Raw genomic sequence first — 18,503 nt, 5'->3', positions numbered from 1 at the left:
AGGGAACCTCAGGTCTCGCCTCCCACCCCAGTGCTGGGGAACCTGAGGCTGTGCCCCCTGCCCAGCGGGGCTTGATGGGGGACCTGAGGCGGCCCCCCTCCTGGCGGGGTTTGTCAGGGGGCCTGAGGCCACGCCTTCTCCACCCTGGCACCAGGCCGGGGGACCTCAGGCCGCACCCCCCACCCAGTGGGCTTGACGGGGGACCTCAAGGTGCGCCAACCACCCTTGTGCTGGGCCAGGGGACCTCAGGCCGCGCTCCCCACCCCACTGCCAGGGGATCTGAGGCTGCACCCCCTACCCAGTGGGGCTTGACAGGGGACCTCAAGGCGCACCCCTCACCCCAGCATCGGGCAAGGGGCCTCAGGCCATTTCCCCTGCCCAACAGGGCCTGACGGGAGACCTCAGCCTGCGCCTCCCACCCGGCGCCGGGCCAGGGAACCTGAGGCTGCGCCCCTTGCCCAGTGGGGCTTGACTAGGGTGCAACTGGCCAGGTATGGATCTAGCCCAATGGGGGTGGGGCCAGCCGCGTCTGGGTCTCACGTGATTTCTAGGCACACGTGGGTGGGTGGGGACTAAACTCTGGGTCCCATGGTGCACCCCAGACACGGACAGGAGAAAGATTTTCATATACATTTTACTAATTTTCTTTCATCTCTGACACTTATAGAGAAAGGACAAATAGCAATATTAAAATATTTCCTCTAATTAATCCCCTTTTAATGTGCATGAATTTCGTGCACCAGGCCACTAGTTTCTTATAATGTTTGAACTCATAGAAAAGGAGATAAAAACGGGAAATTATCGAAGTCTCCCTGAATTATTTCATTGTCAAATGTGCTAGCCCAGAGTCTGTTTGCCCTGTGCGCTGGCTTATATACCAGTTGGCTGCCGACTGCCTTTCCTGGACTCCTGTGTCCCATGATTCCTAGCTGGGTTCAGCTTGTGAGAGACACTGGAGGGAGATTGGGGAAGGGGAGGAAAAGAGAGGCCGCACTATGAAAAGAAGGAATGAGGAGGGCTGGTGGTACAGCAAAGGCAGCCTCTCTTTTATGCATCCAGCTCTCTCCAGACAGCCCCACTACAGTTCCATCTTCTACTGGAACCCGCCCCTGGGCTTCAGTAGCATTTCTTTCCTCCTTTGGACCCACTGTGCTTTCTGCTGTAGCTACTCCCTGGGTTGCCTCACACTACTTATTTGAGTGTCTCAGTTCTTCATAACCTGTGCAACCAACTTATTCCCTGCATTAAATTCCCTTAGCTAGATACACTTAAATTGTTTCTCTTTTCCTATTTAGACTCTGACTGGTACACATTTTCATTTTCTGTTTGGTATGATTATAAAATAGGCTAAGAGAATGCTGTTGGCATATTATATCCAGATTTCAGGAAGACTTTTGATAGATAATCTTATGTCCTTGTGAACAAAATAGGGGGGATTTAGACTGGACAATAAATTCTTGGATTGCTAGCATTTATTAATGTCAAGGCAACTGATGAAAGGGCTCTAGAGGTTTGCCAGAGGCTCTGTCCTTGGCCATGCCCTACTCAACATCATTGCCAAAGATCTGGACGAAGATACAAAGCAGCTTATATCAAATGTGTCCGTAACACACAGCTGATAGCCAATTTAATTCAAGTTGTAAAAGGATAAACTTTTTAAGGAAAATAGAATACCTTGCATCTAGGTACAAAAAAATATAAAGAAATAGTATAGGAGAGGCCAAGTTTCCCAGCATATTATGTTGGTAAAGAAATCCAGTATTTTTTGCCGAAACCGGTTTTCCTCAGTGGATAGAGCGTCGGCCTGCGGACTGAAAGGTCCCAGGTTCGATTCCGGTCAAGGGCATGTACCTGGGTTGCGGGCATATCCCCAGTAGGACATGTGCAGGAGGCAGCTGATTGATGTTTCTCTCTCATTGATGTTTCTGGCTCTCTATCTCTCTCCCTTCCTCTCTGTAAAAAATCAATAAAATATATTTTTTTTAAAAATCCAGTATTTTAATTGACCACAAGCCAGAAGTGTGACCTGTGTTTAAAAGAGGGGTTGGGGGAACTTGTCTTAGGGCCCCACTGGAAGATTATTGTCCCTATCAACTGGTAAATAGTTCTACTTCTCTTCACAAAGCAGTACAGGAAGGGTAGAAACTTACCCTAAGAAAGATATTGCTAAATTGAAGCATCAGTGTTCCCCAAACCTTGTAAAGCTTTATGTAATTTACAAATTGTATGCGCACACATCTATTCACCTTTGCCTCACAACAGTCAGTATAGGTACTCTAACCCCATTTCTCACCCTTTATTTCCTCATATGGGTTCAAGTCTAAGATACATAGCTCACTGTTTGGCCTTAGGCAAGCAAGGTCTGGTGCTTGGTCAGAAACCCAGCTAGTTGCAATAAAGCCCATTCTCACTTCAGGACACCATCCTGCATCTAGCTTCCCTTTGAAAGGTCAGAAGGCTTTTACCTGTGATGAACAGTAAAGGGAACCTGGGTCATTATGCTAGAACAACAGACTTGTGGGAAATAAAGTCTGTCTTCCAAGATTTGAAACTCATATGAGAGAAGGAGTGGATTAAATTAAGTGGCTTCAGGGAACGACAAGGCATGAGAGGGTTTTTGCTGGATATTTTAAAAATTTCAAACAGACCATCTCCTATAGTCATTGCTTTTGTGCAAAATCTGGGTAACTAACTCTAGGAATATAATAGTGAAATGAATTGGGAAGCATGTTAAATTAAATAACTTCTAGAGTGCCACCCAACTCGATCCAACTTGTTTGTTTGGGGTTTTTTGGGTTAGTGAGATTTGTGGTTTGTAATTTTGACTAGGAGATGTTTTATTTTTGTAGTTTCACTTCTAGGAACATAATTGTTTTTCTTATAATTTAGGATTAACATACTCTATTTGTGTGTGAGAGAGAGGGAGGGGCGGGGACTTTCAAGAGCCTGAAACAAGGAAGTAAAGCGTGACTAGTGCTCAGTGTAATTAACTTCACAAGAAATACTACATTATTACCCAGAATATGTCCCCAGAGTGAATGTCTGCATTTGTTCAATTTCATCCCTATCAGGGGTGATGAGGAGAATCATTTTGAAATATATTGAAGCAGAGAATAGTGTTTGCAAAGTATTATTAGGTTTGATAGGATGAACTTGTGCAAATGCAAACTGTTGGCATATCACTGTAAAAACCTATATGCTGAAAGGTCCCTGAGATGACTTATTAGAGGCCATCAGTGTGAAAGTAATTGAAAAAAACATAAAATTTACCTTGAGCATGCCTTTCTAATCTTTTTTCAAGAACTAGTACAGTCTTTCTCCCCACACTGGGATAGTTATATTCTTGAAGATCTAGGATAAGTGAGGAAGGAAAATAAAAATTATTTCAAAATTTATGCAGAGAAAACAAAAAAAAATAGCAAAGCTCTCATGAGAGTAAAACATGCAGGGAAGATTAAATGTATTGGTGTTTCAGAATTCACTTAAGGTAACATTTTGCTTTGACCTTATTTCTGGTTAGTTTAATAAAGGGAAGTTCTTAGTCTTCGTAACTACTTGCTGAGGTCTAAAAGTTAACTGACTTGATTTCCTGAAAAAGTTTCATTGTGAACCCATGATAGTTCAGATCTTCCCTGTGAATGATCCAGGGCTGAGTACTCTTGTCGTGTTCATTTTTTTAAAAAACTTGCACTGTCTGCCCCAACCTCCACCCCTTCTCCAATTTCTCCCCAGACTTATTAATCATAACATAATTCTCATGGAAGAATTTGAAGGACATTGAAAGTACTAAGGGGGAAAAAAATTCAGTTAAAGAGCATCTGATATTTAATTCAGAGTAGTATCCATTTAAAAATTCGAATTTGAAAAATGAACTTTATAGATGTTAACATTCTCTGACAACTTGCCATTTAATAAAATGGTGATATTTCTTTTAAAATGGATCAGTTTCCCCCTCATAGGCTTAATTTGGGGCCTCAACAAGCCACAATATTCTTTTTCCTTTATGTTACTAATGCAAAGTAGATAAAAAGAGTAATGTTCAATAATTCCTGTGTTGCCCTTGCTCTAATCAGCATGGTTTTTCCTTTAATGTAATATATGTAAAATTTTTGGGAGTTTAAAAACCAAATTGCTGCCAAATTTCTTGGCATTCCAAATTTTTCAGATTTTAGGAAAATGGTGATATAGTGTATGTATTTTACATTTTTCAGTTAATTCCCCCAGTGCATATTCAAATGCATGAAGATTCTGATACCAAAAGCATATGAATAGTCACGTTAAGTGAAATAAATTAAGATGTTAAGCAGTTTTACATTAGTTCTGTTCAGAATTTGCAGGCAAGTAAATTTGGATGAGATCAAGTTTGCCACCAAATAAGTTTAAAAAACAAAACAAAAAACCACCATCACTTAGTTTTCAGGGCTTTGGTAATCTTCAAGTTATCAGCATTATCTTATTTTTAATTGCAAATGGATAGGTAGAAATTGTCGCTATTTTTCTCATTTCCCCAAGAAAGAAGAAAAGGCAAACATTGGGACAGAGTTTGGGGATTTGTTAAGTGTTGCCATAAGTACAATTCTTATTGTCATCTCCGTTAGACCTCACAGAATCCTCTGAAACAAACTTTTTATTTTACAAAGGCAACAGAGGAGTAAGGAGTGAAATGACTCGTTCCAGCTACAAAGGTAGCAAGTAGCAGAACTAAGACTCAAACTCAGGTCTTTCAACTCTGGATCCCATTCTCCTTTTACCAAATCTTGTTTTCTTAAGAAAAGCTTCCAGGAAGCTGGAAAATGAGAATTCAGGTATATGCTTATCTAGAGTTTAATGAATGCATCACAATGCCTAAAATATTTTATTAATTTGAATCATTTAAGTTAGTTTGGCAGAAATAGACTGATTATTGTCAAATTTGAAGTTTGTTTTGAGTATTTTTTAAAGGGGACAATAATTTAAAAGTTCAAGCTAATTTCAAGTATGGAATAATAAGGATTTTTTGTGCCTTGTTCTCCCAATTTTGTTTTAACTGTTCAGATGTGCCTGGCATCAGAGGGGGTGAAAATAGAAGAATCCAAGCTAATAAAAACAAAAGAATCAGATGGTGGAAGAATTAAAGAATTGGAGAAAGGGAAGGAAGAAAGAGAGATAAAAATGGAGAAAACAGATGAAGCCAGATTACAGAAGGAAGCAGAATTCGAAAAATCTTTTAAGGAAAATGTAAAAGATTCTAAGGAATTAAGAAATTTTGAGGAGCTGCAAATGAATGATATAATGGCTATAAAAATGGAAGATCCCAAAGAAATTAAAAAGGAAGAATTAGACAAAGATCAAAAGTATAGTCATTTCTCTGATTTTTCTTACTCTGCCAGTAGCAAGATAATAATAAGTGATGTTCCCAGTAGAAAGGATCATATGTGCCATCCTCATGGGATTATGATCATTGAGGACCCCACAGCATTAAACAAGCCAGAGAAGCTAAAAAAGAAAAAGAAGAAAAGCAAAATGGATCGACATGGAAATGATAAATCCACACCCAAGAAGACTTGCAAAAAGAGGCAGTCCTCAGAGTCTGACATCGAGAGTGTCATATACACCATTGAAGCTGTCGCAAAGGGAGACTGGGGCATTGAGAAACTTGGAGAAACCCCTCGCAAGAAGGCACGTACATCCTCAAGTGGCAAGGGAAACATTTTGGATGCCAAGCCACCAAAGAAAAAAGTGAAATCAAGAGAGAAGAAAATGTCAAAGGAGAAATCCTCAGACATCACCAAAGAGTCAAGACCTCCAGATTTCATAAGTATTTCTGCCAGCAAGAACATTTCTGGTGAGGTGCCAGAGGGTATAAAAGCAGAACCATTGACCCCCACAGAGGACGTATTACCACCCAGCTTATCAGGACAGGCCAAGCCTGAGGACAGTGAATGTCACAGAAAAATAGAGACTTGTGGCTCCCGGAAATCCGAGAGGTCTTGCAAAGGTGCTCTTTATAAAACCCTGGTGTCTGAGGGCATGCTCACCTCTCTGAGAGCTAATGTTGACAGAGGTAAGTGACTTCTACAAATCTGAAAAGATTATGAAAGCCTAGCAGAATTTCTTCTTTAGACCTATTGAAAAGAACCACCAGAAAGAACAATATGCTATCAAAATGACATTTTACATTTGTACGTTCTTAATGGTTTATAGATGGCATACATTTGTCATTTTACATGTTTCCCAGCCCATTGAGAAGAGTGTCTTCAGGATATAAGTGTTTAGAGTAATTCAACCCTTCCTTTCTTTTTTACTGGGATAGGCTCAGTGTTTGGTTTGAAGGACCAGTATTGCATGTTAGGAGCTCTTCATCTGTTTTCTAACACTGATGGAAAGAATTTCCTGAGTCAAGCGATAGTTTGGCAGAATCTTGACCTGAAGGATCCAGGAGCAAATGACTTAACTAGTCCTCCCCATTAGTTAAAACTATAATTGAAGTGAAGGTTCTTTAAAACATAACAGCATCCAGAAGCCAGTTAATGTGTCTACCTTTATTCCATAGTGTTTCATATAAATTCATCTGTTTTAAAATATGGTGTCTGGCTAGGGGATTACCTTTGGCCAAGCTAGATTTCAACTAGAAATGTGTGAATACGAGGTCTAGCAAGCCCTGAATGAAGATCCTTGGGAGTACATAGTTCTCCAGGGATGCCATTCCAATAAATCTTGGTGAATGAGAATTAGTAGTGTCCACCAGCAAAGGACTCCCATACTCTCAGGTGATTCTCTAATGGAAAAGTTAGCAGTCGGTGTTCTGCTCTGGAGTCACACAATAGCTGTTGAGTTACAATAAGAGAACTTAATTCAGAGGTTGTAAGTCATTCTTGTGTATGTTCTTTTGTTGAGGGTAGTCCATCATGAATTACTTTGAGTCTCTGAATATTTACTAATACCATCAGGCCCATGATACCAGAGGTCAAGAGGTCACTTTTGAATCAACTAAATTGATTTCCCTCCCATCCCAATATACCGAGCACATCCTTTCTCTTGAATTTCGTTAGGGAAACGAAGCTCAGGAAAAGGAAACTCCTCAGATCATGAAGGGTGTTGGAATGAAGAAAGCTGGACCTTTAGCCCAAGTGGGACCAGTGGGAGCAAGAAGTTCAAGAAGACAAAGCCAAAGGAAGACTCTCTCCTTGGGTGAGTGTCTATGAGCATAGTCTGCTACACTACACAGCCCCAAGTGTGGTAGGATTTTCAAGGCAAGCATAAATCTCTAACTGCTTATTCCTGGAGTATTCATTCAGCACTTAGTAAACACACAAGGGACACGGATCATGTGTATCCCCTGATTCCTGCTGTTAACGCGGTTGTAAGTGACAGTGTCATTCACACTTAAAGTCTCAGACGTAGGCCTGAGTGTGAATTGGGGTCCACCATGTATTAGTAGTGTGACATTGTAAGTCCTTTAATATCACCAGGACACATTTTCCCATCTGAGGTTTACAATGGATAGTATATGTCTACATTTTACATACTGTATGTGCTTTACTTAGTATTTCTAGGCATGTCCATATGTTTGTAAAAATAAAAATGCCAGCTGAAAATATAAGGTAAATAAAATTAAGTTTCTACTTCTAATCTTATTTTGTTGAAACCATATTTCTACTGCTGTAAATAAAAATAATAGATTGAATATTCTCTCTGGTACAGAGAATATTCAGTAATTAATTATATATTGAAGTGCTGTGTCAAGCAATAGCATACATCAAGATAAAATGATTAAGAATTATTTCATCTTTATGTTATACCAAAGACTCTAATACCAATCTTAATATAAAGCATTTTGCAAGGTAAGTTATGGTATCCAATACTTTATATTGGCGAGGAAAGCATCTGAATATTCAGTTGTACTGTCTTGAAAAAGCCTTTGAGATTTCTCTTAGTCCAATTTGAAAAGAATACACTGAGCAGAAATAAATACATTTTTATATTTTCCATATTTGTTCATAAATGTGTTTAAAGGTATGCAAATTTTATGCATTGGGAATATTGAATTTGGTTTATTCATAAATATTTGCATTTCTGTTTGTGGAACAACATATTTTTTCCTTGGATGTTTCAGTGCTTCAAAGCCTGGTTAATTCTAAGGCTCTAGGTCATCACAGAGAGTGAGAGTGGAAATTATTTCTAATGACGATGATTCCTTAAGGTTATTCATATTGACACAATATATGTATAATTTTATATATTTCCTTTCTAATATTTTTTAAAGTCCAGAATAGTTCAAATAAGTTTTGCTTACATTATGCTTCAACAATGACATGAAATCCTCATGTTTGTCATTGTCAAATAATATTTTTCAAATGAAGTATTTCCTAAAGTGACACTGAGCATCAGGGCCAGTGCTTTGTAACTCCTGGAATTACCAGTGCTCTGTGTGTCTACCCGGCAAGAGAGGAGCACTCTCATTGCAAACAGTGAAGTCCTAGGGAACACAGTAGGCTTGCAGGTTCCCCAGCGGAACGTTCTCTGATGCTCCCGTTAGGTACTGCCAAGGCTCTGAGAGAGAGGTTCTCGCCAGTCCTCTTTGAGGAATAAGAAAGTTGCAACAATCTTTTGAAAATCTATCCCTACAAAGAGATTGCTGTGTGGGTTGGGTTTTTTGTTTTGTTTGTTTAAGTCATTTCTAAGGAAGCCACATATAAATTACTGGGAGTGTGGTTTTCTACAGGCTTCAATCAACGGTAAACTTCTGATCTTTCCTCCTCTCTCTCTCTCCTTTAAATAATGTCCTGTCAGAATCAGACTATCTGGGTTTCCCTTGTTAAGAACACACCAACACAGTGCATGAGCAGTGAGAAATGCCACTTCCTGTCAGTGTTACTGAGATTTCTAAATGAGCATTTTAAACCTTTTTATCTCAGAAAATGTGCTACCTGCTTAGTTAACTGTAGCCAAGAAAAATTCACTCAGTATTGGCAGTTCTAATTTTATAGACTTATCCAAGAAAAACAGAGGTGATTATTCTAGTTGAAAAAAGAAAAAAGAGTCCCAAGAGACCTTAGGGATTATATCTCACGTTTCATATTTTTGTCTTGCTTATTCAGAGTATCTGAAAAATTCACATCTTACAGATAGCTTTCGGATACATCTAATTAGTAACCAGACAGTATCTGATTTTCCATTAGAATAAACATTTTTTTTAACTGAGCATGAAAAGATTTTAGTAAGAGAGAAATGTCACCCCCACCCACCACCCTTTGCAGCTTTGATTAGAACTTGGTAGTGCCTTTTTCTGTTGACAGTTCTGATAGTTACCTGACTGTCTTATCTCTGCGCCCCAGTTCTTGTACATTCCTCCAAAGCTGAGAACAGTTTTAGGTGGACACGGCTCCCGTACATCTCATAGGTAGTAGCCTTCTGGTAAGTTGGCTACTCCAAGCTGCTCTCTCCCGAGGACGCCTTCCACTTCCCAGCCACCGAGCACAGAGATTCTCCTGCAGCTTCTCCTGTCTGGGCTGCGTCTTAGTTAATAAGTCTCACTGTCCGTGAAAGACAGCAGCCAGGCTAGGACCCAGTAGGCATGCTGCCATTGCTGGGGTCGGGGAGGCCTTGCAGACAGTCAGAAGCAGCCCAAGGATTTCCCAACTTGGCTGGTGGCCTTTCTGCAGTCATCACGGTGTTAGAGCGGTGCTGCCTTTCTGCCAGTGTGTCCATTGAAAACTGACTTCGCTTTTCTCACTGCATGTGTTATCCTCATGCTGGTCAGCTCTCCAGAATGATTTCCTAATGTTCAAATTATGTGCTTTTGTTTTCTTTGTGTGTATATGGTTTAAAGTACTTGTCAGTAAATATCCTATATAATAGGAGAGGAATATGCTAATTAGCCATGACGCTCTGAGGCATTACGACCAGATCACAGATCAGCAGGAGGGTGGGCCAGCGAGGTACAAGTGGGCTGCAGAGAGCTATAGGAGGGGGCAGGGTAGCAAGCTATGGAGGGGGAGGGGGGAGGGGGGAGCTACAGGAGCACGGCATCGACTTACTGGCTACAGGCAGGTGGCAGAGAGCTACAGGATGGGGCAGGGCAGCAAGCAAGTGAGAGGTAGAGAGCTACAGGAGAGGGCAAGGCAACAAGCTATGGAGGGGGGTTAGGGGGGAGCTACAGGAGGGCGGCGCATAGATTCATGCGCAGGGCTACTAGTTTTAAATAAAAGTCTTACAAAATTAACCAATATACCATATTACCAAAAAGCTTCCTAATATATATATATATATATATATATATATATATATATATATATATATATATATCTTTAGAATGAGATATTTGTCTGGATGGAATATGCTTTGTATTGAACTTAATGAAAACTCCCCATGCCAATGGAGAGAATGGCAAATTCTCCACTTCAAAAATATTTGATATTTTAAATAATGTTTCAGCTTTTCCAAGATAATATGATAACCTGTCCTGTGAGTTTGCCAAGAAAACTGTGTTGCTAAATCTTTTCAAGCTTTTCTGAAAATGTGTTTTTTTTTTCCTTGCATAGACTTTATTACCAATTCTTAGGCACCCTGTTTTCAAAAGAAATACCTTAAAATACATATTGTACTGTTTTCTGTTTAAATATTTATATCATGTGCCAAGTCATTATATTTCTTCTCTTTTATTAGCTCAGCAAAGCTGGATGAAGAATTTGAAAAAAAATTCAACAGCCTCCCTCAATATAGTCCTGTTACATTTGACCGGAAATGTGTACCTGTCCCAAGAAAAAAGAAGAAGACTGGAAGCATGTCCTCAGAACCGACTAAAACCAGCAAAGGTTAGATCTGTGCTCTGCCTTCCTGCAGTGTAGTCAGAATCTCCCTGAACCCTCTTCTGAGCTGCTGCAGGTCCCCTTAGATGTAACTGCACCTTGGTTGAGGCGGTAGCGATTATCTTGGTACCTACCTCCCTTCTTTCTCCCTTCTTCCCTTCCTACTTCTCCTCAGCTTCTGTTCTTTGGCCTCTCTGCCTATACATTGGCCCTTACAGGTGTGTAGGTTTTTGAAAGTGTTCCATGTGTTCTCTGACTTTCTACTCTCCAGCATTCTAATTTGGAAAGGCAGAACTTTTCTTGAGCAAAAAGCTGCTGAGTCTAAGTCTTCTATTCCCTGTGTTTGCAACAAGTTGGACTGTGAGACTATGAAATCATTCCATTTGCATAATAAGCAGACTTCATTCTTTACTGGCAGTATGAACCAATGAAAATAAAATTCCCTGTAATACTCTGGTGATATTTTTTATTTGTTTTGTTAAGTTTAGAAAAATGCTTTGTTCAGCATATTTATTTTCAAGACCATCAGATTCTCCCCTATGTATATCAGGGAAGCTTTAAAAATTATCACAATGCAGGTGGATGTCAGCATTCATCAAAGGTGACATTGTAGTTCAAAAGGGGCCTTTGAAGCGTTCTCAGTGGTCTCAACACCTAGGACCACTGTTATATTTGGGCAGGGGCTCAGGTTCTAAACATCCTAACCTGCCAGGGATATTCAAGCACAAAGAAGGATTGTCCTACCCAAAATGACAGTGTTGCTCAGCTTGAGAAACATGTTTTCTAACATTACTTTAGATCTAAAGATTGGTGGGGAAACGTACCTCTGTTTTTCCACACGGATGTGAGACTTCATTCAGTTAGCTCTCCTGTAGGACCGTGAATGGAGGGATGAAGACCTGGCGTGGCTGGGCCGTGTTGCTTTCAGGATTAGATTCCGAGCAGGGTTTGATGGAAGAGTTCCTGTAATCACCCTGCAGAAGTGGCTGCCTGTTGCCTGCTTTATGTCAAATTCGGTTAATTCCCTTCTTTTGTGGATTTCAGATGGATAGATGGTTATGATACGATATATATCTTTATGTAAATCTTACTAAATTTTTGCAATCATGATAATGATCAAAGATAAATTAAGGAGGCAATACAATTTCATGGTTTTTGAAAGGATATATAAGGTGTATGTCTAGAGAAGATTATGGTTTCTTCTCCGAAGAAATCTGAACCTCTATCCCTCAATACCTAAAACCCCTTTTGTGTACGGGTATTAATATAACTGAGGAGGATCTCTTTGAGATCTATATCTTAAAATGGCTCTGAAAGGCTGAAGAAAATTCTCCCTTCATGATTAAAGGCACAGAGGAACATAAAAGAGAGTTTAGCTTAGTTTTCCTCTGTGGTTTATAAAAACAAAGTCTAGTGGATAAAGAACTCAAAAAGAAATGTTGCATCACCAAGTTTGCTCTTCTGGGAAAATAAAATAGGGATGTATCACCAATATTCCAAGATAGGTAGGAAAGAAATCAAGTAGCCTTGTTGACAGGTAAGCAACTGAGCACTGTAATGATAGATTGTCTATGCAACGACAGTCTTTGTGCTCTACAGATTTAGGAATAGGCACAGTAGTCCATGAGTCCAAAGATGCCAGGTATCTTGAGCTCCCATAATTCTTGGATCTAAAGTCGCTGATAAATAAATATCTTACAAGCGGATAAAGTGGAACTTAATTGATTGATGTGCAGGATGAACTCTCTTCCTCTGCTTGTTGTGGTCTGAGACATTAATTTTAGAACTCTGAAAATGGCCGATTACCTATCAGGAAATGTAACAATAGATTTATTTTTCCCTGAAGTTAAGATCTGTTTTCTTGCAACCTTCTCTTGTCTGTTGTATATTTTTTTCTCTCCCAACTAAGATTAACAGTATTTCTTTTTATGTGAAATAGCTTTTTAGAGGTTTGGATTATACTTCATACAACATCATTCTTTAACTCTTCTGTTAAACCACAAAGTCACTGGTCTTACACAAATATTAGTAATTATGTAGCTGGGAAGTCTTTTAAGATTTTGCTCTGCATAACAACTCATGGAGAAAAAATGCAATGATAATAAAGCAGAAATTAAATAATTGATTTTATTTACAATCTATTTTATTATGGTATTTGTGACTGATTAAAATTTGGCATTAGCAGCACCAATGTACTATCTACAACTTATTAATGAAATTAACATACCAGCTGTGCTGTAATTGCCTGATCTTTAGAGGAGAGGAGATTGTTTTCTTAAACTCTAGATTTTTGCACCTTTTCTTAATGAATCCTCAAAGCAGAAACTTGGGTATGAGGTCATTAGTGCATGAGTAAGAGCATGTCTTCATAGGAAACCTCATTCTTCCAACAATTCACCATTTGTCTATATTTTATTTTCCCTACATTTGTTATCACTTAACATTCATTACATTTTTCTTTCTGCCTCATAGTAGGTACTTATTTAGCTACTCCAGGTTATAGGAATTGTGTAGAATTTTTCTGAAACGTAATTTCTAGAGGAAATGATTGTGGGTACATTTATACAGTTATACAACTCAGAATCACAGCACCTGCTTGGGTCTGCACTTCTGTTTTCCCAGTGTCTCCTTGTTTATATCTGTATTTACAAGTAGTCTCTTCCCTTTTCTCACCGTCCCCTCCACTCTCTCTGCGCTGTCACTTATGTCTGTATAATAGTTCTTATCAGAAACTCTAAAACAAAAAAGAATGAAAATAGCTAAATGTCACGTCCAGCAGGGCTCAGGGTATGTTATAATAGCCAGAGCACAGTGACTTAGGAATAGAATTTCCTTTTGCTTCTAAGAGCAAATTACAATCTGCCTGGCTTGGTGCAGTTCAGCTGAAGCAGCCCATTCCTGCATGTTTTCTGGTTTCTGTCTCATAGTCACGTGTATATATTCTAATGAAAGCTTTAAATTATAAGTCTAAATTTAATTGTAACCTCTCAAAGGATTTCTTTTGACACATTATTTTAAGTATACTGCTAATGTATGAAGCACTTTTTACGGAAGTGTCAGAAGTCAAGAGTGCTCTGCAAAATAAGTAATTTTCAAATGACATAGGGTCATGGAGAAAAAGTTAATTGAGTTCAATTTAGAGTGTTTAAATCATGGCCCAGTGTGACCCTTGACTTCACTTTCCTTCTTTTATCTCTTCTGTCTTCTCACATACTGTTTCTTAGCTCATCAGACATACTGTTGGTCTTTCTCATGTTTTTCCAATTCACACTTGTGGATTGGAATTTCAAATGGTTAAGCATTTGAGATTTTAATATAAGGAGCAGATTTATAAAATGTAAAGGTTGAGGATAGAATCCCCTGTTTGGAAAGGAGCCAACCTGAGGATACTGTCAGGGTTAAAGAACTCAGACCTGTTTTAGCCAGGCCAGCCTTTCCTACCATCAAGTTACAGCTTCCAGGTTGGGAAGAACTCTGTATTTTGTCCTATAACTGTTTCAGAGTCTTCATTGTCACCAAATATTTTCAGGAACATGGTGACAGCACATTTGCAGGTATCGATGATATACCTAATATAATCCTAAGTTTCTTAACAGGGCAGGGGTTGTCTAGCCCAATGAGGTGGTTCAGTTCCCCTCGATGAATTCTAACTTGATTATGGCTGCTTTACTCAAATTTATTCAAGTCTACAGATCCATGTGACCAGTAGCTGGGGGCACTTTGCTATAAATTATCACAAATTATTGTTTCATAGGTTATTCATTGCTTAAGTGTTCATTACAAAAACGACAACCTAGTTTTAGAATTAAAAATCTGCTCCTTTATATATATATTTTATTGATTTTTTACAGAGAGGAAGGGAGAGAGATAGAAAGTTAGAAACATCGATGGGAGAGAAACATCGATCAGCCGCCTCCTGCACATCTCCTACTGGGGATGTGCCTGCAACCCAGGTACATGCCCTTGACCGGAATCGAACCTGGGACCTTTCAGTCCGCAGGCCGATGCTCTATCTACTGAGCCAAACCGGTTTCAGCAAAAAAATCTGCTCTTTTTATAGCTTGAAAACATGAAACATGAAACTAGAACCCGGGCAGAAGTCACCACCCTTTGAGTTTGGCCTAAAATTTGTTTCCTGTGACAGAGAGTAAGGTTCACTTAGTTCACCGCACCTGCTGACCTTGAAGCACGATCACAGCAGGCTATCTCTGAGCTGGCTCCAGTGCCACTACAGTGTCTCACCCCCAAAATGGCTCTTTGAACAACATTAATGTCTGGGAAGGTTATTATTGTCTATGTCTCTATGGCACCCGCTTAACTTCTCAGATTCTTTGTGTCTGCTATTTTCTACCCAGCTGTGAAGTGGGCATGCAAAGGAGAGATTGATATCTTCAAATACAGGCCATCCAGCCCAAAACTTTGAATAGAGTCCTAAGCTAGTTTACATGCCAGCAAAAAGTGACTTTGTCATAAGGATGTGAAAGCTGATACAAAAACTCTCTTAAGAAATGTGGTAGGAAGAGGGGGGACAGAGATGGGAGGGAAACTTGAGGGGGTGATTTAGTGAATGACAGCTGCTGATTCTTTGTTTTCTGAATAATTCCTTCAAAAGTCTTTTCTCCGCTTTTCATTTCCTACCCTCATTTTCCTGCATGGAGTCTCAACGTTAATAATTAAAGGGGGAAATAGTGGTAAATTTCTGTATATTTGCTATTTGTTACAAAGTTTGACTTTATCTTCTTGAGGCAAAATATCAAACATATGTACCATACTGGTGGGCAGAAATCAAGTTGTTCATTCCTTGACTCTAACATTGCTGCTTTCTAATTACTTATTCAAGTTTGTGACTTTCTTTTTTTAACTGAAGTTGTCCTTTACTTAGGTTTGTTTTATAGCTATGGTCTGGGGTGGCTGAGAGCAAGGAAGTTTAAAAATAAAAGTTTACAGTGGCTCATCTGTGTGCCGCACCACTCCGGTTGTAGTTTTTCCATGTTAAAATTGACAAGCTCCATCTTTAGCTCTGTCCTTAAATTGTACTTTTTAGATTTCTCTGAGTAAGGCTGGATCTGAAAATATGTATCCTTTTCTTCTTTATCGTAACCCATTCCATAGGTCACATCAGTTTCTTTTGTGAATTACTGTCTTATCCCATTATCCTCACACAAATGCACACTGATGAATATAGAAATCATTCTCCCTGTGAGCCAATTCCTTATCATTGTTAAATTATCTTCCTGCAGGTAAATCACTAAGATCCTTATAGTCCTAAGAAGTCTCAGAATGGTTTTTCTTCTTTTTTCTACTTCTGTTTGCTATGATTACCCATGTATCTATTACTCAGGTACACTAACCTAAAGTCTCTTGGTTGTATAAAATACATATGAGGCAGTGATTGTAAATTGACTATCGAGAATATCTGTATTATTAATGCAGTGTGTACACATGATATATTTTCTTTATATTTGTTAAATTTATTTATTTTTCATTGTTTCTCACTATTCCTGGGAAACAAAAACCATTAAGAGGAAAATTTTTGTTTCTATTTTAAACCACCATCAGCCAATTCAGAAGTATTTGCTAATTGGTTATTTAGAAGGATGGTTTAAAAGGATGGTTTGATGTAGTCATCAAAAAACACCTGCACAACTTTATGTTATTAGTAATAATAGCAACAACTGTCATGTCTTCAATTCTTACTTTGTGCCAAGCAGTGACTTAAGAGCTTTATTTATTCGTTGATGTAACAAATATTATTGAGAATGAGTTGTGCGCTAAGTGCCATTCTAGGCATATATCTTTAGAATATATTTGTGATAGAAAACAAAGGCCCCTCCTGCCATGGATGTTACATTATGGTGGAGTACCAGGCGATAAATGAGCCTAAACAATAAGCAAAGTTTATGACATATTAGAAGGTTAGAAGTGCTATGAAAAAAAGAATAGGTTTGGTAGAACAACTAGGCAAATGATCAACAAGGAAGGAAAATAATTCTATATACTAGTTCTCTCTGTGTATATAGAACACTTCACCCAACAATAGTAGTGTATTCATTCTTCTCAATGGAACTGCCTCTAGAATGCAACATATATTGGGCCATAAAACAAACACATTTTTATTAAAAGGATTAAAATAATTCAAATCATGCCTCTGACCATAGTGGAATGGAATTAAAATTCAACAGCAAGGAAAAAATATGGAAACTCACAAATATGTGGAAATTAAACAACTCTAAATAACCAATAAGTTAATTACCAAAGAAGAAACTAAGGAATTAACAGGGAAATCAGAAATTTTGACATGAATAAAAAGGAGAACAACATACCAAAACTTATGGGATACTGTTAAAGCAGGGGTTCTCAACTTGTAGGTCACGACCCCTTTGGGGGTCGAATGACCCTTTCACAGGGGTCGCCTAAGACCATCGGAAAACACATATATAATTACATATTGTTTTTGTGATTAATCACTATGCTTTAATTATGTTCAATTTGTAACAATGAAAATACATCCTGCATATCAGATATTTACATTATGATTCATAACAGTAGCAAAATTATAGTTATGAAGTAGCAACGAAAATAATTTTATGGTTTTGGTCACCACAACATGAGGAACTATATCAAAGGGTCACGGCATTAGGAAGGCTGAGAACCACTGCTGTTAAAGTAATGCTTAGAAATAAGTTTACAGCTATAAATACATATATTAAGAAAGATTTCAAATCAATAACCTAATCTACCTTGAGACAATATAAAAAGAAGAGCAAACTAAACCTAAAAGAAGAAGATGAATGGAAATAATAAAGATAAGAGAGGAAATTAATGAGTGAAGTTAATTAAAGAAAAGAACCAATGGAACCAATAGCTGGTTCTTTAGAAAGAACAGCGAATTTGAGAATCATTTAGCTAGACTGACCAAGAAAAAAAGAGAAAACTCAAAGAAATACTGTGAACAATTATATGCCAATAAATTAGATAATTTACATGAAATGGATAATTTCTAGGGAGACATGAACTACTGAAACTGACTTAAGAAAAAAAAAGGCAATATGAATAAACCTATAACTAATAAAGAGATTGAATTTAGTAATTAAAAAACTATCCAGAAAAAAAAAAAAAAAAGCCCAGGCCAGGATGGTTTTACCAGTGAACTCCACCAAACATTTAAAGAAGAACCAATACCAATTTTTCACAAACTTGTTCAAAAATTAGGAGGGAACACTTCTTAACTCATTCTGTGATGCCAATATTACCCTACTGTCAAAAATAAACATCACAAAAAATAACTGCACACTGGTATCTCTAACAGATATGGACACAAAAATCTTTAACAAAAAAACTAGCACACCAAAAACTAGCATATATTAAGAAGAATTATAACCATAGCTAACTGGGATTTTACCCCAGCAATGTAGGGTTGGTTTAACATTCTGAATTCAATTAATACACCACATCCATAGAACAACAGCAAATATTTTTTAAAAGCACATGATCATCTCAGTAGATGTAAAAAAATATTTGACAAAGTCCAATACCTTTTCACAACAACGTTCATCAGACTCAGTGTAACGAGCTTTGTCAGCCTGATAAAGGGCATTCTACAAAACCCCACAGCTAACACCAAGCCTGTCCATTCTCACTACTTCTATTCAACATTGTAATAAAAGTTCTAACGAAGACAACTAGGCAAGAAAAAGAATAAAAGGCATCTAG

At 38.4% G+C, this 18,503-nt stretch overlaps 1 protein-coding gene across 12 annotated transcripts in view; it reads left to right on the top strand.

Moving 5' to 3' along the window:
- Positions 1–18,503, top strand: part of BBX (BBX high mobility group box domain containing) — a 298,024-nt gene that overhangs the window by 256,396 nt on the left and 23,125 nt on the right. For 11 of the 12 annotated variants that reach the window (XM_059687912.1, XM_059687914.1, XM_059687913.1 and 8 more), the window contains 3 exons: positions 5,035–6,043; positions 7,032–7,170; positions 10,648–10,796. In XM_059687912.1, the coding sequence (XP_059543895.1) occupies positions 5,035–6,043; positions 7,032–7,170; positions 10,648–10,796 (1,297 nt within the window). The remainder of the gene's footprint in view (positions 1–5,034; positions 6,044–7,031; positions 7,171–10,647; positions 10,797–18,503) is intronic. The other variant, XM_059687923.1, reaches the window with a different exon arrangement.

This window comes from Myotis daubentonii, chromosome 3, assembly GCF_963259705.1.
Source record: "Myotis daubentonii chromosome 3, mMyoDau2.1, whole genome shotgun sequence".
NCBI classification, from domain to species: domain Eukaryota; kingdom Metazoa; phylum Chordata; class Mammalia; order Chiroptera; family Vespertilionidae; genus Myotis; species Myotis daubentonii.
Note: the sequence above shows the minus strand (reverse complement) of the source record. Positions and strands in the feature narration are given on the sequence as shown.